Source organism: Gopherus evgoodei, chromosome 7 (assembly GCF_007399415.2).
Source record: "Gopherus evgoodei ecotype Sinaloan lineage chromosome 7, rGopEvg1_v1.p, whole genome shotgun sequence".
Lineage (NCBI taxonomy): Eukaryota > Metazoa > Chordata > Testudines > Testudinidae > Gopherus > Gopherus evgoodei.
In genome coordinates this window covers 120,242,063-120,260,581 of record NC_044328.1, presented here as the reverse complement: position 1 = coordinate 120,260,581, position 18,519 = coordinate 120,242,063, and the positions used below count along the sequence as shown (strand labels likewise).

The 18,519-nt window shown below is 45.9% G+C and overlaps 1 protein-coding gene and 1 pseudogene across 1 annotated transcript in view; both read right to left on the bottom strand.

Moving 5' to 3' along the window:
• RYBP (RING1 and YY1 binding protein) overlaps nt 1-14,900 on the bottom strand; it is a 71,189-nt gene extending 56,289 nt beyond the window's left edge. The window contains exons 1-2 of the mRNA XM_030569893.1: nt 14,734-14,900; nt 13,517-13,642 (exon numbers count right to left, since the gene is read on the bottom strand). Of these exons, the coding sequence (XP_030425753.1) occupies nt 13,517-13,642; nt 14,734-14,765 (158 nt within the window). The 5' untranslated portion in view covers nt 14,766-14,900. The remainder of the gene's footprint in view (nt 1-13,516; nt 13,643-14,733) is intronic.
• On the bottom strand, nt 10,169-10,346 carry LOC115655659 (annotated as a pseudogene).
• Nucleotides 14,901-18,519: the final 3,619 nt, after the last annotated feature.

The following is an 18,519-nucleotide window of genomic DNA, read 5'->3' as shown; positions in this document are numbered from 1 at the left end:
ACTCCATCACAGGGCTATCATACATCAATATATTGCCTCTTCTGTTGACATCTCAGGAAGAGGGTACTCAGTGCTGCTTCAGAAAGAAAACCAGTGCATGTATTTTCAGAATAAGAATGCCAAATACAGCAGCTCAAGTAATTAGATCCAAATATTTGAGCAGAATCTCAGAACACAGCTTCAAGAGCTTGAGCATAAGTGAATGCACTGTTCAACTAAGAATAAATAAAGTTATATGCCCTCACATGCATCTGGATTTTACAAGCTACAAACAGGGAGTAAAACACTTTGTACATAAATTAATCTAGATAGAATTATATTCACCCTTCACATCTGATCTCAACTAATTAGCAAATGCTAAATTGGGGATAATTAAGAAAAGACTAGCTGATCCCCTGACATTTTTAAACTGCTCTTTTCACTTAGGCTCAGAATGCACTGGGTATTACATTACCTTGATGGCCACTAAAGATAGGACTGAGAGGGAAATATAAAAGTAGGAGAATTTATATTACTTTACTATTAACCACATATAGAACATTTTTATATCCACATGGGCCTCCTCCCTACACTCACTAAAGTCATTACAAATTGTGTCACGGGTTTATCAAGGAGCAGGATTAGACCTCTAGTCTGCCTTCAAATTAGAGCAGTTGACGGTCCCAACTTCCAAACCTGCAGAACTTTTGTAAAATAATTCAAACAAATTAATCTGGGTCCATCTACATCTCCTAACCAAATCTGTTAGAATGAATAATGGTTAAATTACTCTGCCTGTTATGTTTGACTATTTTATGTAACATCTCCCAGTATAGATCAACCCCGGACAAATGAATCCACCAACTTAGTTCAGAAAATAAACAGCATTTTGGATTCCACTCAGTCACATGTTTACTCAGTAACAATCTGAAGACGACAGTTTTATCATAGGCAAGATAATTCATGTCATTCAGCACTTCTGCGTGCTACAAAGAAATCTATCATAACTCTTAAATACTGAGGAATATAGTCCTGCTTAGTGAAAGACCCACAAGTCTAAGCATTTATTCATTGTCTGTCCCTAAGCAGAATGCAAACTACCTTATGTGCATTACAAGAAGTGGAGCAAGCTTAAAAAAATAAAAATAAAAAAAAAAAGACAGTCTAAAAGTATACTATGGGCTTTAAAGCAGCTAAAACTTGTGTACATATTTGAACACAAGTTGTAAAAAGGATTCTTGGGGATTTCAATAATTTCAAATTAAGAATGGCAGTAAAGGAGATAAAGAAAATACATTGCTACATTTACCTAAAAGTGGAGGCTTCTCACCAAAACACCATAAATTATGAACTTTGATCAGATACATAGTAATCTAAATTCATATCTGTCAGAAATGTGATCAGCTCAAAAATAAGAAAAACTCTTGTGCTTCTATTGCAATTCCAAGCTGTGAATCTCAAAGTGCATTACACATATTAAGCCTGAACTCCCTTGTAACACAGACAGTTATCACCATTGTACAGAGGCAAAGGTAGGAAGGAAGACTAGGGCCAGGTCTACATTACAGACCTATATCAGGGTAACATCACTACTCAGAGGTGTGAAAGATCCACACCCCTGAGCAACACAGTTATACCATCTACTCAGGAGATTAAATCAGCGCTATGTCGGGGCAGGGTGGTAACTATGCTGACAGGAGAGGCCATCCCACTGGTATAGGAGCATCTTCACCAAAGTGCTACAGCACTGGTGCAGCTGCACAGCCATAACGCTTTATGTGAAGACAAGCCCTAGCAGAATCAGGGATCAAACCCAGGTCATCTTCTGAGTACCACAAGTTCCTTGCTTTAACTGTAGAGATATCCTTATCTCAGGTATTCCTAGCAACAATCATTTGTGAAAAGAGTGCTGACCATGGACACACCGGGACCACTTCTACTTTCAGGACTTGTCTACACTACTTCATTTTGTTGACGCAAGTTAAACTGACAATCAAAAAATGGTATAATTACACCACTTGTGCATGGTCACATTACGCTCCTTCTTTTGGTGGTGTACATCCACTCTTGGTGCTCTACACAGACACTGAGAGCATTGCACTATGGGTAACTATCCCACTATGCTACTTGTCACCTTCTGCAGTGGGAGTTGTGGGATGGGAGAGTGGTTCGCAGTGCATCATGGGTGTAGGCTCAACATCCCATGATGTAGCTCTTTCTGTCGCAGCATTCTATGGTTTACCAACTATGTTTCATGGCATTTTTCAAGGGCCTGTTTACTGTGCACACGTCATCTCTGTCTGAAAAGATGGATCCGCACAGCTCTACTGTTGTGGTCACAATTACAAAAATATTGCGGTTGGTCATGCAGTATATCATGAGTTCCCAATCTGAACAGGAATCAGACCTGCTGTGTGCCATGGAAAAACCACCACCAGATTACTTTTGGCATTCACGGAGCAACTGATCACAGTGGACCGTTGCTTTTGGGTTCAGGAAACAAGCACTGAGTGGTGGGATTGCATTGTTATGCAGGTCTGGAATGACAAGCAGTGGCTGCAGGACTTCCGGATGCAGAAAGCCACCTTCCTAGAACTGTGTTCAGACCTAGCCTCAGCACTACAGTACAAAGACAACAAAAACCGAGATCCCCTAGCAGTGAAGAAGCGTGTGGTTATCACTGTGCGGAACCTGGTGCTTCCAGACTGCTACCGGTCTGTCGCGAATCAGTTTGGAGTCAGGAAATGGACCATTAGGGCTGAGGTAATGCAAGTGTATAGGGCATCTTGCTATGAGGGACAGTGACTCCGGGCAATGTGCGTGAAATTGAGGATGGCTTTGCAGCAGTGGGATTCCTTAACTGCAGAGGGGCGACAGATGGCACACATATCCCAATTTTGGCCCCAGACCATCTTGTGATGGAGTATGTCAACAGAAAGGGCTACTTCATTATGGTACTGCAGTCACTGGTGGATCACCAGGGTCATTTCACTGATATCAACGCAGGATGGTCCAGAAAGATGCATGATGCACACATCTTCAGGAACACTGGCCATTACTGAAAGCTCCAAGAAGGGACTCTCTCTCGAGACCAGAAGATTCCAGTGGAGGATGTTGAAATGCCCATAGTGATCCTGGGAGACCCAGAGTATCCCTTACTCCTATGGCTCATGAAGTTTTACACGGGAAACCTGGACAGCAGCAAGGAGTGCTTCAATAATGGGCTGAGCAGGTGCAGAATGATAGTGGAAGATTAAAAGCATGCTCGCACTGCCTTTATGGCAGGTTAGATCTAAATGAGGAAAACATTCCCATCGTCATAGCAGCCCGCTGCATACTCCATAATATTTGTGAGGCTAAGGGTGAAAAGTTTCCCCTGGTGTGGAGCATGGAGGCGGATAGCCTGGCTGCTGAATTTGAATCAGGGAGGCTTTGAAACAATATTTTTATAATACCACCAGTAACGTATCATTCTATACAGCACTCTGCCATGCTTTGTTAACCTGCCACCTTGTATAAAAATTGTGAGGATTCCTGACGGAGATTTATAGTCAGAAAATGATCAAACTGATACTATGTATTACTACCAACAGAAATCACCATGCGTAGGAGACAAAGGTTGGTTATATTTCAGTTTGTTTTTATTAAATAACAATTAACAACACACACACACGGTTTGATGGGAAGGGAGATACCAGTGAGGGGCAGAGTAGGCTCTCATAGCTATGTGTAAGTCCAGCTATGATTTTGGAAGCTGTCCGAAGGGGTGGGGTGAATGGAGTCCTGAGATGGTCCAGGAAGCTGCAAGGAATGTGTGGGAGGAGTTTGGAAGGGCATGGAAAGCAGTTCTGTATCGGCTGGGGCGGGGAGGAGGAGGGAGCACACATGATCTCCCTGGAGCATGATCAGGGACTTCAACATCTCTGTTTGCTCCTCCATCACTTTTATCATCCACTCCCGGCCCTTTACAATGCGCTTCTCTCTCCTTTCTGTCCTGTCTTTCCTCCTTGCATTCTCTTTCTTCGGCCTCTGATGATTGGAACACCTCTCGGAACATGTCCTCTTTGCACCGCTTTGGTCATTTCCTTATCTGGCAGAGGCATTCTGCTGGTGTGGCCTTCACAGGAACCCCCTACACAAGTGGTTCTTAACCTGTGGATTGGGACAACCAAGTGGGTCACAACCCCATTTTAATAGGGTCACCAGGGCTGGTGTTAGACTTGCTGAGGCCTGGGGCCAAAGCCCTTCAGCTACGGGTGGCAGAGCTCGGTAACAGCCCCTCTCCTAGGGCTAAAGCCCTTGGGCTTTGGGCACTCCACCCCCACCCCCGTCATGGGGCTCAGGCTTTGCCTTTGGCCCTCCCTGCCAGGACAGCTGGGTTCAGATTTTGGCCCCCTGGAGCGGTGGGGCTCAGGCTTTGGTCCCCCCTCTTGGGGTCATGTAATAATTTTTGTTATCAAAAGGCGGTTGTGGTGCAGTGAAGTTTGAGAATGCCTACCCTATACATCTGCAGAAGAACAGTACACAGAAGCATGATTGTTAGTTCACGCACGGCATTGAATCATTATAGTAAATCACACATCTTTTTACATACAAATCACTTTCTCATTGTCCGTTTGCAAGCACACATCTCTGCGAATGCCCTGAATATGGTGAGTTCAGCTCGTGTGGGAGCTGGACATTTACTATAGGGCAAAAGGTCTAGGTGGGTTTTTTAAAGACATCAGTGCAGGTGACTAGGAACAATACTGTAAATTCTGCCACCATTTTTAACAGGCAGGGGTCACTGAAGCCGATCTTTCACTCCTGAGGGTAAGCAAGGATGCATCTCCTGCATGCTTTCCACTTCAGACCCTATGCTGCTCGCCTGTGTGCTGCTTTGGTCCCTGCACAAGTGATTGCCGAGTGGTGCAAGAAGTTTCCTACAGCAGGGGAAGGAACAAAGCAGCTCTTCCAAGGAACCTTCAGGAAAGGCTTGGTGAATTCCTCCAGGAAAGTTTCCTAGAGAGCTCTCTGGAGGAGTCCCATGAAATCTCAGAGTGCATTAACAGACTGCTGTTCCGTCGCACTGCTTAGTTGCGCAAAGGAATGTGGAGCACACTCAAACACAACTAGTCTTGTACACCCACTTCTAGAATATAAAGGACAGTTCTATCTCAGATAACAGAGCAGCATCAACTCAAAAAGATCACTTACCAGGGCTCTCCGCTCCTGCATGCCAGAGACAGACGGCTGGGACTAGCTAGATCCTCCAGAGTGGAAAAGAGCTCCTGATTTGCTGTGCCACCAGACAACCCTGCCATGTGCTCCACATGGTCATCTAACTTGACCTCCTCATCCATGACTTTGTCCTTGGGGTTAGTTTCACTGTCCACCACCTCCAGCCTCACCAAAGTATCCACAGGGCTCTTTGCAGTGGAAGTGGAGTTGCCACACAGGATGGCATCCAATTCCTTATAAAAGCGGGAGGTCTTCCGCGCAGCACGAGAGCAACGGTTGGCCTCCCTTCCCATCTGGTACACCTGCCTCAGCTCCTTTATCTTTTCACAGCACTGCTGCATGTCCTGCATGCTCTTATCCAACAGGCCATGAGAAACCTGCCTGTAGACGTCAAAGTTTCTATGGCTGGAGTGAAGCTAGGATTGCACAGCCTCCTCTCCCCATAATGCCAGTAAATCCGACGACTCAGGTGTACTTCAAGCAGAATAGCATTTGCTACGTGGAGCCGCCATGCTCAGCTGGGAAGATGGAACGTGAGCTCTCCATACAAGCAAACAGGATGTGGAATTTCAAAAATTCATGGGCCTTTAAAGGGGGAGGGCAAATGCCTGTGTACCTGGCTGCAGGCCAGGGGAGTTCAAACCGCTAACCAGAGCGGTCAGAATGGGCACTGTGGGACCCCTCCTGGAGGCCATTTTACAGCAACATAACCAAGCGCAGTGTCTACGATGACACTTGGGGATATATCTTTGCTGCAAAAAGCTCTATACCTCTTGTCAAGGTGGTTTTTATTTTGTCTGCAAAGCAGGAGAGTTTTGTTGGCAAAAGGAGCATTGGAGTGTGCACACTGCCTCAGAAACACAGGCAACACCTCCCATGACAAAAGGGAAATGCCCCACAATACAATGGGAGTTGCACCCAGATATTTAACTAATTCCATCATGTTTGTGTCAATTTTGATTTCTCTGGCTGGAGCAAAATTTATCAGAATTTTCTAAGATACCACTGCTGAGTCCAAAGTGAAAACAAGGAAAAATAGACCCACTTTCTCAGTCCTTAGCTGAACACTGGGAATATAAGAATTCTAATGCAAACTGACATGGTTGACAAGCTTATTAGCATGTCAATATCCAGAACGTGCTTCTAATTTGCACCTGTTTTATGGAAGGGGTGATGCTGTGTTTAGGAAATAAAGTGAAAGGATTGGCTGTTCTTATAGATGCACTAAAGATGTGTGAGTAGAGCACTGGTTGTGTTGTTCACAGAAATATTCTGTTTGCACAAAAGGTTGACAGATGTAGTAAGCACATACAGCCATGGAGTGAACTTAGGTGAATGAGATAAGCCAAAAATTTCACAATTTTCTCCCTCCTCTGGAACACTGAAGATTTGCTTAGTGTATTATATAAAGAATATTAAATAGATGTTTCTGTGATCTTGCTGAGAACTAAATAGAAGCCAGGCAACAGTAAGTACAAGTGGTCCCTATCTGTCTGTCTAAAATATGCATGCTTAAAATAAAATTTAAAAATCCACATAAGTCCTCTTGTAAAAATGCTTCCATCCAGCCCAAATTCTTTACTGTACCTTAGGAAAAGGAACAACAGGATAAAGACAGATACTAAGCTATACCTAGTACTGCTACAAAAAAAAAAAAGTTGCATGCATAGCCTGGGTAAATTTTGTTCCAGGTCAAAAGCTACTCATTACAGAAGCACTGCACATCTTCCAGGTGACCTACATTGTGGAATGGAAACCTACTGACCTACAGAACTAGCTGAATGCCCACAAAGTAGGTCATTGGGTTCCTCTCTTTAAAAAGAGTGTTTAATCATTGTGAAAGTGACAGGACTGACTACATAGATGTAGAGACAAGTTTATGTGTTTCATGCAGAGGAGCAAATTACCAAATGAGAACAATTAGGGTAGGTCTTCACTACGAAATTAACTCAAATGTTCGACACTAAGGTCTAAGCACTCTGGTTAGCCTAACCTGGGTGTGAGCAGACACATTGAAAACCTATACCCATTACCAGGTCCACACTGATGCTGTACTCAGCTGTGTGTGTCTCACTATGGCACATCCCGTGATTCTTTGCGCTGCAATATGCTGAGCCGCTCTATGACTCTTTCCTACTGAATTGTAGGAGAACTTGCCTGTCCTTCTGGGCACACAGTGTGGAATTGTGGGAAGGCACTGGAGGACTATCAGCATGAGTATCAAGTACAAGCCCAAGCTAATTCTGCAGAAAAGAAATGCTTTAAGGAGGTGACGGGATCTGGTAGTTTCCTAACTACTTGGTATAGTGTTACAGTGACCAGATGTCCCGATTTTATAGGGACAGTTCTGATTTTTGGGTCTTTTTCTTATATAGGCTCCTATTACCCTGCACCTCCTGTCCCAAATTTTCAGATTTGCTGTCTGGTCACCCTATACAGTGTACACTTGCTGCCTATTTCAGGTCCACGTGAGATTGGGTTCCAGTAATTTAAAAGGCCCACATAAGAGATCTTTCAGGGTGCACTGCATAGAAGCCACTCTCAAATCTTCTCAGCTTTCCAGTTTTTTGACCAACCCACAGGAAAGTGAAACAATCAAGTCAGTTTAAGGAAAGCATGCCCGGAAAGGGACTTTGCATTCCTCTGCATTCATGTAGTTCCAGCACAAGACTCTATAGAAACACAGAGAGAGCTGGTGTCCAGCTGATGCAGGGCCTGTTTACAAGAGACAAACCAAGATGAAGGGGAGGCCATCCACAGCATGTATATCTTGTGCTGGAGTAGCAGGCTCAATGCCAGAGGCAGGGGCTAACCCGTGGGGGCCACTAATGTCTTGTTTTCACTAGGAATAATGTTATGTCTTTTACACCTTCAGCTTCCCCCTAGTGTTTACGTCATCCTGCTAACATGTGAAGCAGACTGCTGTGTCCAAAATAGGATTTTACCGTATCAGCTAACATAGTAAAAAAAAAACAAAACCATTTTCCCAGTGAAGATGTACCCCAAAAGCTCTATTTATTTTGTTTGAATAAGGTGTTCAGAAATGGGAAGAGAGTAGGAGGGAATGGAGGTAGAAAAACATCTCTGCCAGTCAGATGGCACCTGCTGTATTAATCACCTGTAGCATTTCAGATGCCCAAGACTGGGAGGTAAAGAGATCCAGGGAAGGGATGTGAGGGTGTCTCCTGGTGTGCTCGTTTGTATGTCAATAACTAGGATACACTTCCTGTTCAGAGTTATTTCCCAGAGATGCTGGATTTTTAGCTCTGGGAAAAAACCTGAGTGGTTCAGGCCATGTTTGTGAACATCCAATATTTTCTGCTTTACAATGCCAGATCTGTGGAAGGTTCTTCCTATTTTTAGCTAACCAATCACACTGGGTTTGCCAACTCCAGTGTTGTTGGGGAGTTAAAAATAGGAAGAACCTTTTTACAGGGGTACAGCTGTAGCATATTAAGAGTATAGAAATATACTTATGTTGAAAAATCAAATGAATTTTAATACACATGAAAGACACTTAACTGAGAGCTAAATGAAAGCAGCTAGCTTCTAACTACCTCATGACTATAGCGTGAAATAAAAATCTTCAGGAAAGGACAGTCCAGCAGTTAAGTCCAAAGGATGGGACACAAAATTAGAGTTCAGCTCGTCGTTCCCAGAACAGAACTGGGCTACCTAGCAACTATTACAATGAGCTCAGCACTGACAATAAAAAGAGCCACACAGTGATGCGTGTGTTTGTATTCCATACAGAACGAGGGAAATGTTTTTTTTTTTAATCAGATAGGCTGGAGATTTGTGTCCTTCAAAAAAAGGGTTGGAAACCATATGCATTCTAAAAGGGGAGAAAAAATTGTCGAGGGGGGAGAGAGAAAAGGAGGGAGGCCAGTAATTTAGACTTTTGTCCCAAACTACAGATTATTAATTTTGTATCAAATGCTTTTATTATGATCCATAACCAATTGTTTCCAAAAAAGCATGTAGGGGAAGCATTGTAAATCTGTGTTTTGAGAAATGAGAAATAAGATCAAGATACTAATATCAAACATGTATTACCCCAAGTACAAAGAAGATATCTAATCAGATCTCCAAGCGCATACCTTGTGTCTACAAATACTAGTGATAACACACACATCCTCTTCAGGGTATTTATGGGGGAAATTGTTGCTCTTTTATTCAAAAGTCACTTACTCTCAAGAATCAGATGGCAAATTTCCACTCACATTTTTCACATGTGCAGAGAAGACACCAATCTCTGTAACTTGAAAGGAAAAGCCCTGCTCTGGGAGCAGAGAGGTAAAGAAGGAGCCTATCCTAAAGGGTTAAGCTAGGAAAATATCAGACATTCTGTGTTTTCTCCATCACCCTCCCGCATTTTCTCAGTCATCTAAGCAGGAAAATCCCAGAGAATGATCAATATTGTTGCTAAATACCACTTTTCTGGGAGCACCAGTAGCAGTGTGAAACTACGAACAGCAGCAGGATTCTCAGGTATGATCACTCAGCTGTGAGAGGAAGTAATCAGGAGAAGGGGAGGACTGGGGGAGAATGCAACATGTGCACACACCAAAATAGAAACAAAGGGAGAGGACTGCCCGGACCTTTAAGAGAACTAGCTGGAAACAATGGACTAAACTCTGCCCTCAAACAAACAACTTGCATTAATGTCAATGGGGGCAAAATCTGGCCCTAAAATGTCCAGATCAAATATTCCTTCTACATTTTGAAGTAATATTGGCTACTGGAAGGGTAGTGTGTGTTGAGCAAATCTCCCCAATAGTAGAAGTTTTAATTCAAGCCCTAATCTCTTTTTAGGTATCATGTAGCTATATCACCACAAACCCCTTAGTAGATGCAAGTAGACTTGCCCTAGTGCAACTTTCCCTGGCTAGAAACCAAGATAAGCCATGTTACCATAAGTCACCTTTTACACATGTGCACCACACCTACACTGGCAGTTCACTTTTTTTTTTTTAAAACCAGTCCTGGAGGCACTACAATACCAGGTCAATGCATGGGGTGGACAGAGTAAGCTCCTATTTCAGCCCCATTTCAAAAATAAATTTAATATACAGTCCTCAAATAAAGGATCTCTCAGATATTAAACTGATAAGAACACATTGATGTGGCTATGCCAGTACAAAAACCCCACTGTAGACAAAGCCTCAGCCTACTTGGCTTGATGTTACTATTGTTCAGTCTCAAGTCAGCTTTGAAGTTTTCACCTCACTGAAATGAATGTTGGATTGTATGTAATTCGCACCTTTGTTTCTTTTACTGTTTATCGGAAAATTCCTCAGAACACTCAATACTAGATAAATTTACTGAAATCGAGGGAGATAAAATTTTAGAAGTTAAAAAGTGAGAAGATAAGTTGTGAAAGTAAATAGCCTACCCTACCCTACCCTAGAATTTACATCATGTGTTTAAACCAACCATAAAATTTATGAATTCTTCCGGGCTGAATGTGGCCCTACATATTTTAAAAATATTATTTCATAACTTAAATATTTACATGGGGTCCACTGAAAAAAAACTGTGTTCAGGTACAGATTAATAATTAATAGTCTACCTTGGTTCTTCCTGTTCATTAACAAATTTGGAAGTCATTATCTGTATGTAAAATTCCTTCTAGGCTCCTAGGGAAGGGACATTAAATCATAAAATAAGTGAAACTTCTCACTGAAGCCAGTCACCCCTCCCACCCAGCAGACAAGGATTATATCAAGTCTGTAAAAACATACACAATGAGAGTTAACTAAAGTCTAAAGTAGTTCACAAATCAGAAAACAAATTCTACAGCAAATCATTGACTTCACTGTGGGGTTAAAAAAAAAAAAAAACAAAAACAGCACTTTGAGTCCATGTAAACCTGTTGAAACTGGGCACGTTTCAACTGCACAGAGTTAAAGATGAAAGACATTTGCTTCTCTTTATGTCTTTGAAAAATATTACAAATCTGCCAAATAACTTGTAAATACAAAGCAAAATACTTCAAACTTTAACGAAACTCACTAGTTGTAAGTATGGCTAAATGACATCAATTTGTCAAATTATATCTTAAATTACTGATCCAATCTCTCAGGTTAACCAGAGTTTTATCTGGACAAAATTTATATAAAATCACTCAAACAGAAGTATTCTGAGTAATAAATCATCAGCTATAAACCACTACATTTCCTTAGTCACTTATGAAAAAGACTCTGAAGAGTTTCCCAGCTATTGACTTATACGTCACATACAGTAACACTCAAAGCCAAACCACAATAAAGAACTGTGACCTCTGAGGTCTTCTACTTACGCACACAAACAAAAGTGCACTCACAACAGACAGTGACTACTACTTTCAGTTGACTATTCTTAAATGACACTGAAGCAAAACTTTATGATTTTTAGGGAGTATCCTGTACCATACATACTTTCAAATTCTACAACATAAATCAAACAGCAGCACACAAACTTAAAGCGCTCAAATGCATAAAAAGCTTAATATATTCTAAATTAAAATAAGCTGTTCAGAAAAAGTGCTAATGGAAAAATGCTCTATGATGTTCTAGACCCAATGATCACAGTTGCAAATTTATGTAGCATTTCTTAACCTAAAGTTGTCTCTTACAAAACAAATTTTTCATTCTTAACTGGAAGAGTAATAGTTCTGGCTTAACAAACATTTTCAAATGTATCCTTTTCAAAAAAGTTTTATATGGATTTTCATTTCTCCAAAACAACATCAGTACTGTGCTCAAATTGAAAAGATCTCATAGGGATACACCAAGTGAGTCCATGCACCACCTACACTTGCATTCCTAGTCTCATTTAGACCCCTATCCTGCAAGCACTTATATACATGCTCAACCTTATGACCATGATTACACTCACTGATTTCAACAGAATTACTCATAGGAGTAAAGTCAGGCCTTACCCCTGCAGATGGATCCATTAAGATAACCCACAGAAGCCCACAGCATCTTGCCCAGACTCAAGAGATCCACCTGTGCAGGTTAAATTGCTGGACTGGAGCCTAACAGAACAAGATTCAGGTCCACATGCAAATGGCTTTATATTCTTCATATTATTGTATCTAAATTAATGATATACCAATTTCAGATAAGACAATTTAGCTCAACACTTTTCAGAATACCCTACTGTAAAGCATACACACACTAGCATAATTATATTGAATGTTGATTATAGTTACCTAGTGGAGTAGTACTACAATACTATACATAGCTATAGTGGTCATGTCACCCACAGGCTCAATGACCCAAAAGCATGGTCTAAATTAAAAAAAAAAAAAAGGCTTCGCACTTATAAGGCACTTTTTTCTGTTCAAAGTACTGTACAAACAAACAAACAATGCATTTTTAGCCTCCTTTGTCAATCAACTCAAAACACTAGAAGTCTTCAAGAAAGTCTGCTCACGAAAATGTCTCTCAGCACGCAGAGTTTAACTTAAAACACTGTCTAAAACTTTGAAAAAAATAAGAATATAATATTTCCTTAATAGAAAGGGACAAAAATATGAACTCCTCAAATTTAGGAATGTACTTGTACAAAATATAAAAACATTAAAACGAATCAAAGGCATTTGAAAGGAGAGTTTCAAACAAAAAAGCAGTTCTATGTTTAAGAGTCTAGTCCTAACTCACACTGTCAAGAGTAACTTTCTAAAAGGGGGGGGGTGCATGGAGAGTGATTACCCGTACTCATTTAACTAGGAGTACGGCAGTCTCACCATCTTGAAAAAACTTCCATCATTCAGAAAGAACCAACAGTTAAAGATTTCAGAAATCCACATAAATTTCCACATTAAATTCTGTAGAAAACCAACTCATTTCAAATGACAATAGCAATTCAAAGATCAACAAGACAAGAGGAATAAAAAAAAGTTGTTTCTGTGGCATCTTTAGTTTCAACTATTTCTCTTCACTTCCCTTATCCTCCAAAATGCATAACAATATTTCCAACAAAACAAAAATTGTTTCTCCAAATGTCAGAGAGAAATGTTCCCCCCAATCAGAACTTAAAGGTTAAAAAAGTAGTGAGCCTTTTTTACATCATCAAATCGAGCATATAGAAAAAAAACATCAGGTCAGTACCATGCCTACAAAACAGTTGTGTCCAAGGAATACTTAAGCATTGAAACAGAATTTAAAACAACACACTGTATTAAGTGCAGGACAGGGGAGATTATTTCCTCTAAAGGAAATAAAATACTGAATCCACTTCAAGGTAGCAGGTAAAAATCAACAAAACAGAATAATCATAGATTAAAGAAATAAAAAGCAAAACTACATATTTTAATGTATATCTATACCTTGTGGAGGTGCCTTTCCTGACATCGCAGATGCTGCATTTGAAGGCTTCAGCACTGTTCCTAAAGGTGCAGACACTACAATCCCAAAAGCCTTCGTCTGCTGCAGGTTTTGCTTGCCTTTTTGGCCTTGAGGAGAGAGTGTGCGTGTGCGTGTGTGTATGGGGAGGAGGAAAAAAGGAGGAGGAGGAAGAGAGGAGGAGAAAAAGAAAAACACACACATTAGAAACCATATTATCAAGCGGTGAAATCCAGTGCATTCTGTAATTCTCAACTTGCATCGCCAGACTCCGTTTCTCTTCCTTGCCTAAAGAGTCATCAAATATCTGCTACTGGGGGCGAGAGGGGGTACTATTATGAAGCAGAAATCCCACACTTTGCCTTCCACTAGCCTGCGCCCCCACCCCCGTCCACACAGCCAGCTTTACCCAACTCCCCCCACACACACTACACACCCTGCATTACCTAACCACCACCCTACACACACCCTGGAAAGAAAGAAACTGAGGGGAGAGGGGGGTGTCTCCCCTCAATCTTTAAACCCAGACAATCGATTTTCACACAAACAACAGCGGTTACCCAGTGAACCTGGGAGGGCGAGACTTGGGCAGGGGCGGGGAGGGGAAAGACAAGAGGAGCCCGTCTCCCCCTCACCCTCCTTTTTCGGAGAGGGGGTGGGTGGTGAGACTTGAAGAGCTGGGAGGCGTGTTCCCCCCACCCCCATGTCTGTGTGTCTCCTCCACCTTGTTAAATCTCCCTTTGTCTGGGAGAAGTGAGGAGCGGAGGAGAGTGTTGTGTGAGGGAGAGGAGCCGCCATAGCTGCTCTCACACCAGCTCAGCCCTGGCACCAGCAGCAAGGAGACACAAGCCCTTCTCCCTCCTCCTCTTGCCCTCGCACGCTCCCTCCATCTTAGGCGCCTCGCTGCTGGCGAACAGCCCCTCGCACACCGCGGAGAGCCTGGAGTTTCTGTACCTGGCTGGAGGGGCACTAACACCCCCCCCCCGCTCCCTCCATCTTAGGAGCCCCCCCCCGCCACACAAGGGCCTAGGAGCCCCCAGCACCCAGACAAGAGGGAAGCTGCCCGCTGGGGGAGGCCCCACACTCCTCCCCGACCCCGGCCGGCCGGCCACCCTCCCTCCATCTTAGGAGCCTCTCTCCGCCGACCCCCCCGCCGGGGGCCTCCCCTGGCCGGACCCCCGCGAGCCCGCTCGCTCCGTACCTGGTCGGGCTCTTCTTGTCGCCCATGGTCATGGATCGGGGCCCCCCTGCCCTGCGCGCGAAGGGAGAGGAGACGGGTCGGGGCTGACTCGGTCCAGCGGGCTCCGGCTGCTCCTCAGCCGCCGCCGACGCTCCAGCCGCTGCCAGGCTCCGCTCCAGACTAGCAGCGCAGCCCGGCTGTCTCCCTCCCTCCCACAGCACGGCGACAGCGGGCGGAGCTCGCCGCCCGGCCCGGCCAATCCGGGCGGCCCGGCCTTGGGCTCCGCCGGGGAGGGGAGCGGGGACGGGAACGCGCCCCGAGCTAACCACCCGCAGGCGGCGGGACCCCCGCCGGGAGCCCGCAGGGGGGAGGGGAACGTGCCCCCCAACCACCCACCGGCAGGGGAGAGAGGAACGTGCCCCCCAGCCATAGGGCAATGTGCTCCCGAGGGGAACGTAGCCAGCCCCCCCCCAGGGGAACGTGTCCCCCCCCAGCCACAGGGCACTGTGCTCCCGAGGGGAACGTAGCCAGCCCCCCCCCGGGGAACGTGCCCCCCAGCCACAGGGCACTGTGCTCCCGAGGGGAACGTAGCCAGCCCCCCCCTGGGGAACGTGCCCCCCCCAGCCACAGGGCACTGTGCTCCCGAGGGGAACGTAGCCAGCCCCCCCCCAGGGCAATGTGCCCCCGAGGGGAACGTACCCCCCCCAGCCACAGGGCAATGTGCCCCCGAGGGGAACGTAGCCAGCCCCCCCCCAGGGGAACGTGCCCCCCCCAGCCACAGGGCAATGTGCCCCCGAGGGGAACGTGCCCCCGAGCCACAGGGCAATGTGCTCCCGAGGGGAACATAGCCAGCCCCCCCCCAGGGGAACGTGCCCCCCCCAGCCATAGGGCAATATGCCACCCAGGGGAACGTAGCCAGCCCCCCCCGGGGAACGTGCCCCCCCAGACATAGGACAATGTGCCCCCGAGGGGAACGTAGCCAGCCCCCCCCAGGGGAACATGCCCCCCAGCCACAGGGCAATGTGCCTCCGAGGGGAACGTAGCCAGCCCCCCCCCCGGGGAACATGCCCCCGAGGGGAATGTAGCCAGCCTCCCCTCCCCCCCAGGGGAACGTGCCCCCCAGCCACAAGGCAATATGCCCCCCAAGGGGAATGTAGCCAGCACCCCCGGGGGAACGTGCCCTCCCACAACCAGCCACCCCTTAGGGAGAGAGGAACCTGCCTCCCCCACCAGAAATGTGCACCCCCACAACCAGCCACCCACTGGGGAGAGAGGAACCTGCCTCCACTGCCCCCCCCCAGGGGAACATGCCCCCCCCCACAACCAGCCACCCACTGGGGAGAGGGAAACCTGCTTCCCCAGCCACAACCAGCCACTTACCCACAAGGCAGAGGGAAACATGTCCCTGACAACCACTCAGCCATCCATGTTCCCCCCACCCACCCACCCACAACCAGCCAGTCACCCAGAGCGGAGGGGGGAATGTGCTCCCACCCAACAACCAGCCCCCCACCCACCTGAAGAGGAAAGGGGAATGTAGCCAGCCAACAACCCCCACCCCCCAGCCCAGCCAGCTGTCCACCCATAGGAGAGAGGGGAAATGTGCTCCCCCCACAACCAGCCAGCCACAGGGAAGAGGGAAAAGTGTTCCCCACCCCAGTCAGTCAGCCACCACCCACAGGAGAGCGGGAACTGTGTCCCACAGCCAGCCCCGACCTCCCCAAAGGTGAGCCCAGGTAACCCAAGAGAGGGAAGAGGAGACAGGGAGCTCTTGAGACCAGGTGCAGAACAAGCTAAACCAACCAACAGGGAAGGCACAGCCTGAGCCCAGGGAAGAGGGTGCTCTTGAAAGACAGTGCAGTGGGGTCTGTACCCACCCAAAGCAGGGTAGAGCCACCCCATGGGAATGGTGGGAGACAACAAGGCAGCTTGTTTCCAGCTATAACACAGTGGTCTGCCCCTTTAAGGAGCCAGGATGCCTGGGGCCAGCCAGTCCTGTTCTCTGTAAAGGACAGAGAGGTTAGTTGGGGGCAGCTCTTGAAGGTGAGGGGCTCTGCAGTAGGCCCTGAAGCAGGGGAGGTTGAAGGAAAGGGTGTGTCTTGTTACAACTGCTGTGTTGTGATGGTTTTGCCTGAAAGTTTTATGTTGAAAGAATAAAACCAAGCCCTGGGGCAAGGCCCTGAAAGTCGCAGGTGCAGCAGTCTCTCCTTCCTAGGCTGGGGAAACAGGCCAGCAGCAGCCTACACCACCCAACAGCCATCTCAGCCCCTGTAAGAAGAGACCTGTGAATGTGCCACACCCAGTTCCGCTATCAGGGGCACAAAACAGTCCAGGGGAAGGAAAGGGATGGTCTCCCCCACTGAACCCAAAGAGATTTTACAGCACATGGCTGGGAGGATAGGGGCTTCCTAAGAGAGAGTAAGGTCACAAACCCCTATCCATCCAATGCAACCAGAGGGGACCACAGTGAGCCCAGGGAAGAGTGAAACACTGTGTCCCCTAAGAGCCCTCCCCATCCCCAAAGCCAAGAGTCCAGCCAAGTGGAGAGAGAGTATGGGGAGAAAGCAAGGGGGACTGTGTCCATATCTAGCCCACACGGAAAGCCAAGAGCTAGCCCAGGGGAATGAGGCAGATGGGAGTCCTGATCAAGAAACAGAGGATATCTACTCCCATTCCTTCCCTGTAGGGACTAGCGATGGGAGATCTTGGGAGAGGGCATTGAGGAAAGACCAGCATCAGCCCCAGTCAGCCCAGTGAAAAGGGGACTTGTGCACCAGAGCAGTGGGAGATTTGCTCACTCTCCCATCCACCAAAAGGAGGGTTCAGTGAGTCCGGAGGAGAGAGGGGAGGTACCCACCTAAAGGATGATGTAATAAGTCCCAGGGCAAGGGAAGGCGAGTCTACTCCCATGGGAGCAAAGTTGAGTATCTCAGAGGCAAGGAACATTAAGAGGAAAGCCGAGCAAGTATATCCCCATTTCCCTGCCACGCATTCTCTCAGACCCTGCAAAGGGTATCATAGCCAGCTCGGGGGAGAGGGGGCCAATCTCTGTCCTCACACATGTAAGAAACTTCATTGACTTCAATGGAATTTGCCCTGATATAATGGAGTGTGGAATTTAGCCTGGAAAGAGAAACAAAGAATGTAGTGAGTTCCTTAGGAGAGGCATCCATACTTGAGCCCCAAGTCTCCACTTCCCCCTCCTCAGAGTACATGAGCCACCTCTGAAGATGTCCAGACTTTACCTACTTTCTTTCTTCTCTCCATTGCTCTTCATGGTGAATCATAGACCCACACAGATACTTGACTATTGCCTTTATGGCATATTTGTAATTTCTTAGCTTTTCAAAAGTGACATTCACATTTGTTCATGATTGATTCATGAACCATTTGACATTTTTTAAAAACAAAGAGGGAATAGGGAGTAGTATATTCAGCATGAGCTGTGCATCCTCTCCCCTGCCCCTAATGCACACGCAAAGGAGTGCATCTATAGTAGTATTAGCCACAACCATAGTTCTGCACCGATGTAGCTGCATAGTGGAAGCTGTGTAGTGTATACAGGCTTTTTTACCACATTACCAGGGTTAGATGATGCACTGGCAAAAATGTATGTCTACATTAACAGCCTCCACTGCTGAAGAATTACAGCTGCCAAATTTGCTAGTGCAGACAAGACCACAGGATGCAACATGGTCTAGAGGGCCAGGTCTACTTTTAAAATTTAAATTGACCTAGCTGTGTCATTCAGGGGTGTGAAAAATTCACATCCCTGAGCAATATAGTTAAGCTGACCTAACCAGGTAG